This window comes from Nansenia antarctica (assembly GCF_963989245.1).
Source record: "Nansenia antarctica genome assembly, chromosome: 7".
Lineage (NCBI taxonomy): Eukaryota > Metazoa > Chordata > Actinopteri > Argentiniformes > Microstomatidae > Nansenia > Nansenia antarctica.
The window spans coordinates 41,655,662-41,673,277 of NC_137677.1; the positions used below are offsets into that span (position 1 = coordinate 41,655,662).

Below are 17,616 nucleotides of genomic sequence, written 5' to 3' on the forward strand. Positions count from 1 at the left end.
GTGTCATTTCCTGTCTTCCTGTCTCCCACCCTGCAGTCGCCATGTACCTGGGGATCAGAAAGGGGAAAGGGCGGGCGGTAAACCCCGCTCCCTCAGGTTCACTTGGAGTATGCGGACCACCAGCTCACTGGAGCCCAGCCACATAGGGGGAGATCCGCAAGGTGCTCGACGCCAACAACTGCGACTACGAACAGCAGGAAACTCTCCTGCTGTGTGTCCACGGAGACGGACACGCTGAGAACCTTGTCCAGTGGGAGATGGAGGTGTGTAAGCTGCCCCGCCTCTCCCTCAACGGCGTGAGGTTCAAGAGGATATCCGGCTCATCCATCGCTTTTAAAAATATTGCTTCCAAAGTCTCCAACGAGTTAAAGCTCTGAACACAAGGGCCGAATATTATCTAGAACGTATTTAAGCTGTACAATCATTAAAGTAGCAGTTTCCAAATGTTTTTTAACAAGAATACACAGAGTATGTATTGAATATTATAATGTATAGAGTAATGCTTTGGCAATAATCACTGAATAACTTACTAATAACTACAGTATAATCTGGCCATATTTGGCCAACATAACGAGTTGAATATGATTTGTCATGCTGTGAACGTGGACAAAGAGCATTTCTAGTCTTTGGTATTATTTATTTCATCTTTTCTCTCCTCATGAAACCTTAGCATTGTTTTCAGTGTACATAATGTATCTTACTTCCAGACAGCCACACATTGTTATACTCCATTTTTAAAAAATATTGTTTAAAAGTAGAGCTCATGGAATTCATGTAAAATGTATGCTCACAAGGTCAGAGTCACCCGTGTCTCAATTAAAATGTCTGTAAACATGGTTCACAGTCTTGACTTCTCATGCTAAGGGTCGATCGTGTGGCTTATTTAAATACCAAGAAGGATCATGGGTAACTTCAGCACGCATGCAGTGACAAAGAACAAACGCAGTCAACCACAGATCGAAACATTTTATTGTCGTGTTTTCAGATCCACTCTCACGTTGAAAGAAGACCTTGCGTGAGAGAGTAAGTGCTCTTTAATACAGAGTGCATTCCAGGATAGTGTCACACATTCATTCAGACATGGGGAGGGGGAGGGAGGGAGGGAGGGGGGGAGGGGTGTCCAACCAGGGGAGAGTTTACTTCTGGGCGGGCATCAGGTCATCGATTGACCCGCCCTTCTCCAGCTTCTTCTCCATCTCCACCAGCAGCTTCACGCCGTCCACCACCATCTGCATCAGCGCCACCTCAGAGAAGCCCAGCCGGTCGGCGTTGGAGATGTCGAAGGTTCCTCCCACAGCCGCGGTGTCCACGCCACCTGAGGAGAGGCCAGACCGTTAGTCACCAGCCATCAACACAGGGGTTTCAGAACCGATACAGTATTCCTTCTGGCAAACGTATTGTCAGTATTACATGACGACATCATCATCATCATCTCCTTTACCTGTTCCGCGTTTCTGAAGCCTCAGCTTCTTGAGGATCTCCTCAAACTTGGTGTGCTTGCTGACGTTGGGGATCTTGACGTGGACGCCGGCGCGCAGCCCCGTGCCGAGGTTAGAGGGGCAGGTCAGCACGTAGCCCAGGTGCTCGTTCCACATGAAGGCGTGGCCGTTGTCTTTGAACAGAGACTCGATCTGCGGAGAAGGAGATTCGGGGGGTAGGGGCAGAATTTAGTTAAGAAGGTCGACATCGACGTTACCACAGAGTCGATAACTAGCAACATTTTTATAAAAACACCACGTTCTGAACGTGTGACGATGGTAAGTTACGGTGGAGATGATTGGCAGGTCTAGCTCGCCCAACCAGACGCCCCCTGGGTCTCACCTTGGTGAGGCCGGTGCAGAAGCGTGTGAACACCTCCCTCATGTTGCCTCCCTTCTGCATGGAGATGACCCTCAGGTGGTCCTCCTCGTTCACCCACACCAGGAACGTCTTGTTCTCGTTGTGCCTGAGACAGAGGAGAGCCTTAAACAACCTTCCTCTGAGCTCAGGAAGTAAGGCTTCTGAAGCACCAAATGTAATGTATGTATAAATAAGCCTTATTAACACCAGAACAGCCGTGGGTGGGGTCTTTTGACCGTGAGAGTAAAATTATTGTTATATCTTTGCACTTGATCAAATTCCAGGACCACTAGTGGTCGTTGTGTGTAAGTAGCCGCTTCCCATTGTAAAGACTATGGTCGTTTGACCCCCCGAGGCGCCTCACCAGATGCCCCGGCCGTCGGGCCAGTCCCGGCCCATCCCGGCGGACAGCAGCAGAGGAGACACGGGCTTGTCGAACAGGAAGTGGTCGTCGATCAGCAGCTGCTGCTCCTCGTCCGTCATGTTCTTCAGGGCGTAGTACTTCCCCTTCAGGTCACCTGACAGGGCGGCCAGGGCTGGAGAGGAACGGACATGTTAGCTCCTCTGGGGCTCGGGCGGTAGAGCATGGCGCTAACAGCGCTTAGGTTGTGGGTTCGATTCCCGCTGGGACCGTATATACTAAAATGTAATGAGTGACTTACATTACTCACTGCAATGTAAGTGTCTTTGGATAAACGTGTCAGCTGAATGGTGTATGTTATTATATTATTATATCAGCTCCGTTTGAGTCTCCGTTCATCTGGAGGATTAAATGTGTGGTGTCCCTCTTCTTACCTTCACTAATCCTGCCATGTAACACCAGTATTATTAACACCAGTATTTACATTACAAGCCACAAATGACCTGTTCAAAACAGCCAAACAAAGCCAGTGACCTAAAACTGTTTAACAAAGACATCCCCATACGACTCGCCAACTCTCCTGTCAATAACTTGCATTAATTCGGCTTGCCACCAGAGGGGGCCCTCTACACAGTAATGTGGAAATGCATCATGACAGGGTGGCGTGCAGAGCTCCTGACCCGTTGCTGTGCAGAATGCTGTCTGTCCTCTGCTCCGTTATAGGTCATGGCTGGACAGAAACATCCACCTTTATCCTAAGCCTGCTTAGTGGTGCGTCAGCTTCTGTCCACCGCAACCCCCTCCCCTGTCATCCTCATCTAACCCCGCCCCTGTCACCCTCATCTAAACATCTGTGCTCAACTCTACGTACCACCCTACCCCTCTATGTACCACCCTACCCCTCTATACCGCCCTACATACCACCCTATCCCTCTATGTACCACCCTACCACTCCATGTACCACCTTATCACTCCACTATGTACTACCCTACCCCTCGACGTACCACCCTACCCTACCCTACCCCTCTACGTACCACCCTACCCCTCCATGTACCACCCTATCCTACCCCTCCATGTATCACCCTATCCTACCACTCCACGTACCACCCTACCCCCATCACTCCAAGTAACATCCAAGTAAACCCTCGCCACACGGCCCCTCTCCTCCGTACCCTCTATGGAGAGCTTCTCGATGCCCCTCCTCTCCCCGCGGCTGCAGTGGGGGGGCAGGCAGAACCCGCGGACGCTCCGGCCTGTCCGGACGCGGGAGCTCAGGACGTAGTTGGGGTCCAGGTCATCTCCGCCCTGCAACAACACACAGCGGTTAGCCTCTCTGCAGGAGGGTAGAGGGCTTCAATAAACCATGGGTCTCCCATCTCCAGAGAGACAGACTGACAGCCGTGTGTCAGGGAACAGAACAGCACCGGACCTTCAGGTTCTCTGGGTTCAGGTCGGTCTTGTGCTTGTCGGAGGGTTTGTAGCCTCGGTGTCTCTCCTCGATGACGGGGTCCAGCAGCTCCTTGAACACCTCGTAGGTCTCCTCGTCTCCCGCCACGCACCCCACCGTCATGATGAAGGGATGGCCTGGAGGAGAGACCAATCAGGAGGGGGCTTAGATGGAGACACACACTCAGGACCAATGACCAGGGTGGTGTTCCATCAACAACGCTAAAGGGAAAATCCAGGCTTATTCTGATAAGTCTAGTTATCCAAAATAAGCCTGGATGTTCCTTTATAGACGTTGATGGAACAACCCCCAGGTCACTGACCAAAGCTCAGAATGTCATCAAGCTCAAGGCCTATACTGAGACTGAGAATGGGGATGGGTGTGTGTTACCAGGATTATCAACCCCTGTCTGAATGACCCCGTCTATGGTGAAGCCGTTGGGGGTGGCTCTCTCTCGGAGCTGCTTGTATATGTCCTGGGTTAAGAACTTGGCCATGTGGTTGTTGTGCTGGCTGAGGTCTGGGAACTCCTCGTCAGGCGACAGCCTCTTGATTGTCACTTTGGCCATTTGGTCATTGCTGAACAGTAACAACAAACACATTCTACAGGGTAAGGGGAAGCTACCTGTTATGCTTAAAAAAAATGCATATGGCATTTTTGAAATCTACATTCTCCTTAAAAAACTTGGTAGGCTAGTAAGGTAGGTTAAGTGTTGATTGTAAGTCGCTTTGGAATAAGCCGGCGTCTGCTAAATGCCAAAAATGTAAATGTAAGGGGGCAACTGTCAGCTAGTGACATTCTTGTTGCCTGTTAAATGTTATTATGGCATGCCTGACTAACCAAATAATTGACCTATGTTCCAGCTACTAACACTGAGTGAGAGGCAGACCAATTGAATAAACTGCAACTATACACTTGATGCCGAAATGTTGCTGTAATGTTTTAACCCATCGGCAAGGTCATTGTGCAGAACAGAAGTGTGTCCTTGAAACGTGACGATCAGAAGCCGTCACATCGGATCCAGAGACGCCCTAAACGCCCCTCGCTAAACCCCGTTAGCAGGCAGGACAGGTGTCTGGGTGGTTGAAAGCCGCTTGACTCTTTACCTGGGTTATCTACCCCGGTCTGAATGACGTCATCCAGTGTAAATCCACTGGGCGTTTGTTTGCTCCTCAGCCGCTCGTAGATGGCGGGAGTCAGGACCTTGGACCAGTGGCGGACTCAGGCTGTTTGAAGGGCAGGGGCGAAAAGAAAAAAAGGGCACCTACTGCACGACATGGGACCCCATCACGCGGAAAAAAAAATCGTGCAAAAAATGAAATCAAGCTGCGCGCGAAAGACAACCGCTCCGCCACTAATGTGAAAAATCCTGGAGGAAACACTGGATTTAGTATCATTGCACCCATGCTGTTTTGTGAATGAGACGACCGTTGAGTGATGACTGCCTACTGCCAAGTCATATTACATTCTACATTCTACATTATATATAATGTAATATTATATAAGTGTAATATTATTACAGCAAACATGTCGGCAGTTTAGCATTTCTGTTCTCTGAAAGACAACAAGAGGCACATTATGACATTATTCATAGCTTTCAGTCACGTGGTTTCTTCCCTAGCAACCACCAACCTGACGGGCAAAAAGTATCATAGCAACATCGCTCAACATGGCTGCCTACTATTTAGACCACCTCACTCATGAAGAACTATCAAGATACACGACGGTGATAGGAGTGGAGGATTGACACCATTCAAATAGTGTTGGATTCCCTGTCTTCTACTCTATCCGGACACGTTGGAATTATTTTCCTAACCCCCGGAGAATCAAAGTTATTGACCTGCAAAGGGTGCCTCCTTGACCGGCTTTTCCCGTGAATAACACCGGTTATGGAGGTGGTACAAACATAAGACTATTATTGCTAAATTCACCATCAGTATACGGTCATTTTGAGCCCTTAACCACCGCGCTGACACCCCGAGAAGATATACTTTTAATATGAAACTCGATCAACCGGGCGCTCACCGGCTGCTGGACGAAACTCCCAACTCCCGCTGTCAGCGAGGCGAGGGAATATTTATATCCGGGAATTCGCTCCTTGCTGTGTCCACGGTGATAGGAGTGGAGGATCGACTCCATTCAAATAGTGTTGGATTCCCTGTCTTCTACTCTATCCGGACACGTTGGAATTATTTTCCTAACCCACGGGAAATCAAAGTTATTAACCCGCAAAAAGTGGGTTTTGCCCGTGGGTTTTGCCCGCAAAAAGTGCCTTTTGCCCGTCAGGTGGGCGTTTCCACTATGCTGTGACGTCACATGAAAGCTATGAATAGTCTTCTGTTTTCGTTTTCGCAACTTCAAAATAAAAGCGCGAGCTAAACGTTGAAAATCAATGACACATCGCTAGTCAACCCACAGCTTGTTTTGTGAGCCTGCTAACAATGTAAAGTAGTGTTAGTTAACTAGGTAGCAGTGGGGATTACAAAGGGTGTCCTTTTTCCAGGTTAGAGCAGACTGCATTAAAAGCCCTCTCTGACATCATCTGAACATTTGAGAGGGGGTGTGTCTAAAACTGAAATGGATGGAATTCATAGCTTTCAGTCACGTGGTTTCTTCCCTAGCAACCACCAACCTGACGGGCAAAAAGTATCATAGCAACATCGCTCAACATGGCTGCCTACTATTTAGACCACCTCACCCATGAATAACTATCAAGATACACGACGGTGATAGGAGTGGAGGATTGACACCATTCAAATAGTGTTGGATTCCCTGTCTTCTACTCTATCCGGACACGTTGGAATTATTTTCATAACCCCCGGAGAATCAAAGTTATTGACCTGCAAAGGGTGCCTCCTTGACCGGCTTTTCCGTGAATAACACCGGTTATGGAGGTGGTACAAACATAAGACTATTATTGCTAAATTCACCATCAGTATACGGTCATTTTGAGCCCTTAACCACCGCGCTGACACCCCGAGAAGATATACTTTTAATATGAAACTCGATCAACCGGGCGTTCACCGGCTGCTGGACGAAACTCCCAACTCCCGCTGTCAGCGAGGCGAGGGAATATTTATATCCGGGAATTCGCTCCTTGCTGTGTCCACGGTGATAGGAGTGGAGGATCGACTCCATTCAAATAGTGTTGGATTCCCTGTCTTCTACTCTATCCGGACACGTTGGAATTATTTTCCTAACCCACAGGAAATCAAAGTTATTAACCCGCAAAAAGTGGGTTTTGCCCGTGGGTTTTGCCCGCAAAAAGTGCCTTTTGCCCGTCAGGTGGGCGTTTCCACTATGCTGTGACGTCACATGAAAGCTATGAATAGTATGTTTTCAACAATGGGATTGGGAATGAGTATTTTAAACGTTAATGTTTAATCATTGGCAACAATTAATTTTGACAGTGCAGAACAGTGCAGATCGAGAAACATCTAAATGTTAGCTAGATATTAGCCCATCGGCCCCATGCAAAAACGCAGAAAATATTTGCTGATGGCCATATAATGTGTTTTGAATGTAAGCAGGGTTTAACTATTTGGCAACGCCCCTAGACTGACCCCTAGACCTAGAAAGCCTGCCCTAGTAAGCTGCATCACATTGTATTATTATTATTGTAATATTATTATTGTATTATTATTATTGTATTGTATCCACTAACAGAGCACTCATTAAGACACGTTATTTAATTTTCTTGCTATGTTTTCCCATTGGAAGGGCAGCCAATATGGCACGTCCTCTCAATTTCTCCACTTAAGGGCACTTTAGCGCGAATTTCTCCACTCAAAAGGGCACTTTATCGCGACGTTTTCATCCGTGGGCGCACCCCTGCCCCCCCCCCCTGAGTCCGCCAGTGCTGAAAGGCATGGCTGAACCCTGAATGAACGTACTTCAGATGTCAATGTAACTGAAGCAAACACGATGTGATAGTCTGTCAACCTGCGCCTCCTCCGCCCAGTTACAACACTCACCAACCAGGACACGCGGAGACTGATGTGAGAGCTCCTGGATCGCCATCCTCATTTGGAAAACACTGTGATATCAACAGCAACCTTTTATTTGATGTTTTAATCCAGCTGTTTTTCAGAAGGTGGGTCAAGAAGCTGATGAACGTGTGAGAGGTGAAAGCGTAGCTACTATTATAGCTAGCATCGTTGAGACCAGTTCAGTTGTGCACAGGGACCTTGCCGGCTAACACTAGCTGGCTAGTTTGATTGTCTGTGTAGATTAAAGATGTGTACAGTTACTCCAGGTTGTTTATTGTTAGGCTATGCTTGCACCCTTGGCTAGCTAGCCACAGCTGCTCATGTAGCTAACTGCTCCTTTAGTATAGTTTAGTTTAGTTTAGTTAGGGTTAGTTTACTCCACTGGGATATATTCTATATCTATACAGGATAATATTCAAATAGGATATATTCTATATCTATATTATATATACTTACAGTTTCTCCATATGTTCTGCCATGGCTGTTTCAGGTGAAGCCGTCAGGTGAAAATAAACCGTCTGTTAATCAGAGTTCTGATGATAAACTGTCACTTAAATGATACAATGTTTGAATCTAAACAAGGCGCGTGGCGTGTGTGGCGTGTCCGCATGCATTTGATGATTAACAACATTTTGTAGAATGTTTATTTTTGAGAGAGGAGATTTCTGCCTGCAGGTCAAGGGTTAGAATTGAGTGTCATAATTTCTAGGTTGTTGTTGTTTTCTATCTATCTATCTATCTATCTATCTATCTATCTATCTGTCTGTCTGTCTGTCTGTCTGTCTGTCTGTCTGTCTGTCTGTCTGTCTGTCTGTCTGTCTGTCTGTCTGTCTGTCTGTCTATCTATCTATCTATCTATCTATCTCAGTCTGCTACTGAATTTGTGTAAAAAAAACAAAAAACATATTCTGCCACATTCAATATTGTTGTTTCTTAACTTAAATAACTTGTTTGAAATAGATCACGGGTAAAACTTCTGAGTTCTAAGACTATTTACAAAGTTACAATTACAGATTTACAGTAGAAAAAAGCTGGTGCTGTATGGATGAGCTGGTGTGGAAAGAGGCCGAGCCCAGGCCCCACTCGCCTATTTGTATACAATGATATGCAAATACAGTTTCACAACAAGGTATCTACATGAGCCCATCACATTATTTAGAGATGATTAAGGTGTGAAAAGAAGGAGACCCACATCTGATGTCACTCAGGTTATAGGTCAGGGGGGTAGGGCACAGATCACAAGAAGCCATTTTGAGATGACCATATGGCTTTAAGAGTGACAATGGGTCAATGGGACAACCCTAGTCCCCCCCCACAGCCAGGATAATGTGTGTATGTGTGTGTCAAAATATACCACAATATCAACATATTTCTGATGATTTATATTTTATATTTCAACAGTATTAAAGTGAATCTCAACTTTTTCATATTTTGAGCTTGACAGCATTATCTGACTTTACAATGTGTAAACTTACTGTACTTAATTCCCTTCTATAGACATAGAATTACTTAGACCTTTTAAACTATTAGCGTTTGAAGTTGCTCTAAACTAACACAAATTTCAATGGGGACCACCTTTAAAATGGTCAAGTTAACTTTTCATTGAAGTGGAATATTTTCCCCTCTAATCCAGTGGATTTCTTTACAAATACATTTGTCTCAGTAAGTGACCATCTAACCATCAGTCATTGCAAGAAAAAGTCATCTATGCTGGGGCCATTGGCAGTCATAATTCTAGAAGAAAGAATAATTCAGTTTTCTTTTCATTTATTATTTGCTAAGGTATTATTTGCTAAGGTGCTGGAAAGTCAACGGACAAGTGTGAACGCCCTTCCTCCCCCGTCATCCCGGTGGCAGCCAGCCCAGCACCATTTGTTCGGGAGGGCGAGGGTCAAGCCAGCCTCACCACCATAAGACCAGACACACCACCATAAGACCAGACACTGGGCAGCTGGGCAGAGCACGGGACTGGAAGCTGCTGGCAGACTTGGACAAGAAACTCTGCTTCCCAGCTGAGATCGCATCCACCAACCTGCGACCAGACCTTGTGCTGTGGTCAGCCTCGCTCAAGCTCGTTTACATCATCGAGCTCACTGTGCCCTGGGAGGGTGCAGTGGAAGAGGCCTACGAGCGGAAGAGGCTGAGGTACACTAAACTCGCAGCAGATGCCCAACAACAAGGCTGGACAGCGAAGGTACGCCCAGTGGAAGTAGGCTGCAGAGGGTTCGTAGCCACCTCAACATCCAGGCTACTCAGGGAGATGGGAGTGCGAGGGAAGGCCCACCGGCAGGCAATCAAGGACCTCTCCAGGGCTGCTGAAAAGGGGAGCCAGTGGCTGTGGATGAAGAGAAAGGACCCAACCCGGGCATTAAAATGAGCTGATCGCATCTAGGGAGTGAACCTGGGACGCTGGGATTCACTGCTGAACCCTCTGGAGGTGTCGTGGGCTTATCAGCGAAACATTCATGAAGGAGAGCGCCCACTTGACAACCCAAAGGATGCCATCGCTCATTTGAACACCACAGAGTCTCATCGGTGCCTTAAGTATGTATCTATCGAGGGATATCAACATCTAGTCCTACATAACAGATCTTATTATATACAAGAAACTACTACTACTACTACTACTACTCCTCCTACTACTCCTACTACTACTAATAATAATAATACAGAAACTGTACAGGTAGGTAGATAAGAGGGGATAGAGAGGTCACAGGAGGGACAGTTAAGGTGTAGCCTGAAGCAGGGCCGGCCTGACGTATAAGTAGTGCGGTCGATTAGGGCCACAACCACTAGAGGGGGCCATACTTAAAAAGCAAGCAAGGAAGCACAGATTTTGAGTACTGATGTTGGACAGTAGTGCTAGGATGGATAGTTATCGTGTCTACAGTAGCCTGTTGTTTTGTTGTTAACATAGTTAACCATTTTGTAGTGTTCACTTTATTTATTTTGAATATTTTACACTCTTATATTGATTGTTCATTGCTATTGTTCATTTGTCATTGTCTTTAATTATAGACCTTGTTATGTGCACTTTTGTTGCTTTTATAGTTTAAATATGTTGACTTTATTATTTATTATTGAATACTTTGCAGTTGTTAATTTTTATTTAGTTTCTACAGTAGCCTATAGCTGTTTTGTAGTTAACATAGTTAACAATTTTGTAGTGTTCACTTTCTTTATTTGGAATATGTTGCACTCTTATATTGATTGTTCATTGCTATTAAAAGTTTTTATTAGTGTGCATTTGTCATTGTCTTTAGTTATAGACCTTGTTATGTGCAAGTTTGTTGCTTTTATAGTTTATAATGTTGAAAATAGTTGAAAATGTTGACTTTGATTGTTATTTAACTTCTCAAATGTTAATATATATGTTATCTTATTTATTTCTATTGAGTGTGTGTCTTTATTGAGTGTGTGTGTGTGTATATTCATCTAGCCCACTGTCGACTTAACTCCTGTCAATCGAAAACTCCAACCCCCTGACAAAACAGGTAAGATGGGGCTGTTCCCTTTTCCGCCTGGTAGGGGTTACATGGGAGAATTTGGGAAGGTTGAATACCAGACGGGCGACAGCGTTCTGGATGAGCTGCAGAGGTCCGATGGCGGAGGTGGGGAGCCCGGCCAGTGTCAAGCCATGAGATGGATAAAGAGTTGTGCTGCTTCTCGAGAGGAATGCACATATCCTTGTGATGTTGTAAAGGGAGAATCTGCAGGAGCGTGTTGTGACTGTGATGTTTGCTGCACAGGATAAGTGGTTGTCAAGGACCAGGCCAAGGTTCTTGAATGTCTGGGAGGAGATCACGGTAGCGTTCTCTACTGTGATGGAGAAGTCCTGGGGTGGGCAGGCTTTCCCAGGCAGGCTTTCTCTGGTGAAGGTTGGGCTGATTGCCCGTCTCATGAGCCAGAGAAGAGTGTAACAGGGTAAGGCTGTAGGAGGCGAGAAGGTCAAGTACTCACTTGGCTGGGTTCCTGGCCTCTGCCATCAGACTTCTGCAGCTCATCCAGAATGCTGCCTCACATCTGGTGTTCAACCTTCCCAAATTCTCCAATGTCACCCCTCTCCTTCTCATCCTCCACTGGCTCCCGGTAGCAATTCGCATCATTCAAGACCCTAGTGCTCGTCCAGGGAACAGCCCCTCCCTACTTGCAAGTGATGGTGTTCTTGCGATGGTCTTTATATTAACTGTCCCTCCTAAAGACCTCTTCATCCCCACTACCCCCCTGTACAGTTTCTCTACTATCAATCAGTAAATTGTCATTCTTCCTTCTTCTAGCCTTGTGACTGCCAATGGCCCCTGATCATAGCATATACTTTTTCTTATGATGACTGATGGATAGATGATTCACTTACTTAGACAAAGGTATTTGTTGTAAGTTTTGGAGAAAGCCGTCTGCTAAAAAATGTGTACAAAATGTGTACAAATTAGATGGAAGGCATCGTGGATTCACCAGAAATACACATAAAAATGGATTTTGGGTCAACTTCCCCTTTAAAACACATTGCTAACATTGGGATTTTATCCCTCCACTGGACAGAAACCATTACTATGAGATTTCCCATAGAGTGAAGCGCACAGGGAATACTTGTCATATCTCATAACACTAACATCACATTAGTTGCAATGTTGCATATCATTTTAATTAGTAGACACTAGGGAATAGTAATATAATTTCCTACTTGTAAGATACTGAAACCAGGGGGGAAATCTGCAACAATAACAAAACACTTGTATTGTATAGGGTACTTTTCTGTCACAGTTTTGCTAACCACTTAAAGGACACACATACCTGGTATTTTTAAAATGGTTGCCATGAAGGTCTGAGCAAATCTGTGATGGCCCCATAGCTACAAAATACTCATTAAGACCTTCCCTTGCTCTCTGTAAGATGTGGTGCTTTATCTCAAAAGGCACGATTTATTCAAAATGTGGCCTGTAGCCGCTCCACTAATGGGAAGTACTGCATTATGTGCAAAATCAAATGCATATCCTATATCAGGTTGTGGAGAGGTATCCATTGCTTTACAGGTAAGGTATATCACTGGTTATGTGGTTAAAGGACTCAGTGACTCGTCATGTATACATGGAACCTCCCCTATATGTCTCTATATGTCGTCATCCCCACCCCTGCTAAATAATTAAACAAGGTCACAGATGCAGCAAGGTGCAGACAACATCTATTCTCTGCACAAACAAAACATGACAGTGACTGGAATGCAATGTGTATATTGAATGAATACCCTTGCCCAGTACACACTTTTTAGACACATAGGCACTTCGCATAATACGAAAGTGCTGCTTATCATTATGAGCTTGATTACACTATAGGTTTAATACATGCATTCTGCCAGAGTACACAGTAAGTGTGTTTTGTGTTTGAGCATTTGAAATGCATGGTTTGTAGGATGAGACCATACATTTCATGTGAAAAACAACTCTGAGTTGGCTGACTGTGGTCACAGATCTGGAAAAAAACAAAGCTTGGCAGGTGTTTGTTTAGTATCAGATTGGTCTTGTAAATACAAACAAACTAATAATTATGTCCCTTTACAGTACATGCCAGTTTGTAAAGCAGTCAAACTTGTTTTGAAAGTTTTTGAATTGTAGATACTACATTTCTATCAGGTCGTTAGTCTTTATTTTGATGACCAATCTATGTCTACACTATATCAGTGGGCAATATAAATTAAGATATAATATTGTAAGCTATTATTTGCACATTGTCTCTTAGACTCTCACCTACTGTGGCTACTGACAATGTTGGTAGGTGAAACTGAGCAACTATTGTGTTTCAACCATTCAATCAATGGTAACAAACACCTATTGAGGTTACAGAGCTGAAGTGTATTCAGTTACTTAGCTCCCTAAGGTATCTAAGCATCTTTAGTGAGACAGATACAAGTCCAACATACATTGTATCCTGAAGCCTGTGAATGGCATTGTCATTGTGAGAACACACATTGGTTTGAAAGAAACAGAATACAATATGCTCAGTTAATGTATGTATTCATAAAAGCATTATTTAAGCCCACTGGTGATTCAAATCATTTAATAAGTGCTTACTACATACTGAACACAGTTACATGAAACAAAACAACATAGTGTGTTCGGTCACTCTTTGTGCATATACAGTACTTCATGCAAGTGAAGTAAAACTAAACAAATAATCTGTCAACAAGGCGTATTCCTGTCAGCACAGATGGTATTCCCCTGAGAATAGGGGTGGTAACCTCATTTCTCTTTTTTGTTCTCTTTTCTGGACCGGATGATGGTATCTGCCTCTTTGTTCTTCTTTGATTACGCCCAACGCATATCACTGTTACCTGGTAGTCTATAAAGCTGTGTCAGGTGTCTCCCACTAACACTTAATCTTCATTCCGAACCCTGGACGTCGGCTCGGAGAGAAACTGAAACATGGTGAGATGCAGGTCTTTTTTCTTACAATGAATACATAGCCTACAGCTATGGGCATGTGACTTGGGATATACTACTAGTGTATAACCATGTAAACTCATTTCGAATATTTTTCTATGAATATGGGAAATATCCACACACTGCAATAGCTTCATTTCATTGTTTCATTCTGTAGCGTGAGTGCATTTCCATCCATGTTGGCCAAGCCGGAGTCCAGATAGGCAATGCCTGCTGGGAGCTGTATTGTCTGGAGCATGGGATCCAGCCGGATGGACACTTGCCCAGTGACAAGATCCGTAAGGCAGGAGATGACTCTTTCAACACCTTCTTCAGTGAGACAGGAGCAGGGAAACATGTCCCACGAGCCATCTTTGTTGACCTGGAACCCACTGTCATAGGTGTGTATGGTGATAATAGTAAATAGTTTCATCAAAATGAATTGTAGGTTATTGTCCACAAAACGTTCTGTAATTTAAACATAAAATATGACAAAGATGTATTCCTCATGTAAAACTTCACATTAAAATTGCTCTTATAGCTTTACAGTAAATCAGTATACTATAGTACTTTGTGATTGCATTATAAATGCACAGCACTGTACTGGAGATTTCCTGTTTCACTAATAACCAAAACCACCCAACTTTACATTGCTATAACACATGTAACAACAAATGCAATTCTGTTACAGGTATTTTCAATGTTACTATATACGAGTAAACAAACTATGTGTCTTGTGTGTCTATGTACCACTTTTGTCTTTCAGATGAGGTGCGTACAGGTATCTATCGCCAGTTGTTCCACCCAGAGCAGCTCCTCACTGGCAAGGAGGATGCTGCCAATAACTACGCCCGTGGGCACTACACCGTCGGCAAGGAGATCATCGACCTGGTGTTAGACAGGACACGCAAACTGGTGAGCTTTGCTGTGGCAGGTTGTTCCTTGTTTTAGCTCAAGTCAATCAAAGCATCATTTTCAGGAAAGATCCCTTGTGGCAAAGCTTCAGATTTATCCAAAAATAATTTTAGAATGACCTGAATGTGTTAATTGACTGAATACACTTGGGAAGAAAGGCTTAGTAAGAGAAAGCAAAATGTAATCTGCACAAAGACAGATTTTATCATTTTCTTTTTTTGTATCCACTCTGGACTAAGCATTCTTGAGTTTGTATCACCTCTGTGAGCGGTTATAGAACTTCTGCGCAAATAAGTGGTCATAGGGGGCAGTCTTGACATACAGTATTGCTCTGCCCAGTTACTTTGTTAGAACAGGACTGAGGGGCATGATATACCTGCTCTACCTAATTAATCTCACCTCATTCCAAATGATTAATAACTTCAATATATTGGCCCGTTTAGTCCTTACTCAAACATCTCCTCTCACAATAATGCATGTATCCCTCAGGCTGACCAGTGCACTGGTCTCCAAGGGTTCCTCATCTTCCACAGCTTTGGAGGGGGCACTGGCTCTGGGTTCACCTCTCTGCTGATGGAACGTCTCTCTGTCGACTACGGAAAGAAGTCCAAACTGGAGTTCGCTGTTTATCCAGCTCCTCAAGTGTCCACAGCTGTGGTGGAGCCCTACAACTCCATCCTGACCACCCACACCACCCTGGAGCACTCTGACTGTGCCTTCATGGTGGACAATGAGGCCATCTATGACATCTGTCGTAGGAACCTCGATATCGAACGTCCGTCCTACACCAATCTCAACAGGCTTATCAGCCAAATCGTTTCCTCGATCACAGCCTCTCTGCGCTTCGATGGAGCTCTCAATGTCGATCTGACCGAGTTCCAGACCAACTTGGTGCCCTACCCCCGTATCCACTTCCCTCTGGCCACCTATGCCCCAGTCATCTCTACTGAGAAAGCCTACCATGAGCAGCTGTCAGTGGCTGACATCACCAACGCCTGCTTTGAACCAGCCAATCAGATGGTGAAGTGTTCTCCTCGTCACGGTAAATACATGGCCTGCTGCCTCCTGTACCGTGGAGATGTGGTGCCCAAAGATGTTAACTCTGCCATTGCTGCCATCAAAACCAAGAGGAGCATCCAGTTTGTGGACTGGTGTCCTACTGGCTTCAAGGTGGGGATCAACTACCAGCCCCCTACGGTGGTTCCTGGAGGAGACTTGGCCAAGGTCCAGAGGGCTGTGTGCATGCTGAGCAACACCACCGCCATCGCTGAGGCCTGGGCCCGTCTGGACCACAAGTTTGACCTGATGTACGCCAAGCGGGCCTTCGTGCACTGGTATGTGGGTGAGGGCATGGAGGAGGGAGAGTTCTCTGAGGCCAGGGAAGACATGGCCGCCCTGGAGAAGGATTATGAAGAGGTGGGCGCAGACAGTGTGGATGAGGAAGGAGAGGAGTAAAAGGCGTGTCTCTTAAACCAAAGTTAATCCCAAATCACATTTGATCACATTTTCTGATATCTTGTTATAGAAAATGCTATTGTAGTTATTTGTAGTTTGAAAACATAAAAAATTTGAACAAAGCAGTCCATTGAATTGTGTACCCGTATGTCCTTAGTTTCATTAGTGACCAAATGACCAAATGAGAATTGTTTAACTCTCCATTGGAAACAACCTTTATGTATGATTCGTGCATTTTAAAGGGCTCATATGTGCTTATGTGTTTCTTTCTACATTGAAATATAAATAGACGTACAGTATGATTTTTCTTTTTGTCAAAGAAAGATTCATCAATATTGTTTCTCAAAGCTCATTTTCTAAGAACAACCTGCTAGTGGTCTTTATGAGAAGCTAGTGGTCTTTATGAGAAGCTAGTGGTCTCAGGCCTGTTTGGACGTTGTCTCGCCACTCCCCCAACCATCTCCACTCCATGTGGAATGCATGCTATGAATGGCCTCCTGTTTAAGCCTCTCTATACAATTCAGCGATGGGTTCTCATTCTATGACTTAATGAGAGAGAGAGAGAGAGAGAGAGAGAGAGAATCAGTGACTATAGTTGTTTGTATCACCCTCTCTTGAACCACAGACAATGGGCTGGAACAATGAGACCAGTGTGATCCTTGTGTGTCTTTCTTTAGAGAAATCGATTTTTTCCTTTCTTGAACATTTGTATTTCATACTTTCAACCTATCTCTGACTATTACCATTTGAATGTTTACAGATGAAATATGATTTGGGATTTTCAATTACAACTGTCAGTTCATCCATTTGTTAACATAATTGTGAACTGTTATGACTATTGTATTATGTGTTCACCATAAATAGATACATACTTTATGTATTTGTTTAGCAGTCTTTTCCTATAGGAGAGTTGATTGATTGGTTGCTAAGATGTTACTAAAACACTTATTTACAATATAGTCCTCGATGGTGACACAAACAACATCCAATGACATGCAGCAACACCCAAATGTAGTTATATTTCATTATATCTCTAGTATACGGTACATGAGATTAAATATACTTAAGTATATAAAATTATACTAACTTCAATTTGATTTAATTTCCTAAAATTATAAATCATGTAGGTTTTTAGCATATTAAGTATACTTACTTAACATACATAATTTCATATATTTTATTTTCTCCCGGATATTG

General features: G+C 44.4%; 2 protein-coding genes across 2 annotated transcripts; one reads left to right on the forward strand and one right to left on the reverse strand.

Annotated features, from left to right (window-relative positions):
* Window positions 1-1,119: 1,119 nt before the first annotated feature.
* LOC308162614 (creatine kinase, testis isozyme-like) lies at window positions 1,120-11,622 on the reverse strand (the record flags this gene model as incomplete). Its single annotated transcript, XM_080536759.1, has 8 exons — window positions 1,120-1,315; window positions 1,442-1,631; window positions 1,822-1,945; window positions 2,204-2,375; window positions 3,373-3,505; window positions 3,630-3,784; window positions 4,038-4,225; window positions 11,597-11,622. 8 exons carry the CDS (start codon window positions 11,620-11,622, stop codon window positions 1,137-1,139), a joined length of 1,167 nt encoding a protein of 388 aa, XP_080392885.1. The 3' UTR covers window positions 1,120-1,136.
* Window positions 11,623-12,450: 828 nt separating this feature from the next.
* Window positions 12,451-16,419, forward strand: LOC308162615 (tubulin alpha chain-like; the record flags this gene model as incomplete). The annotated part of the gene is made up of 4 exons (XM_080536760.1): window positions 12,451-12,456; window positions 14,228-14,450; window positions 14,816-14,964; window positions 15,454-16,419. 4 exons carry the CDS (start codon window positions 12,451-12,453, stop codon window positions 16,417-16,419), a joined length of 1,344 nt encoding a protein of 447 aa, XP_080392886.1.
* Between the last annotated feature and the right edge of the window lie 1,197 nt (window positions 16,420-17,616).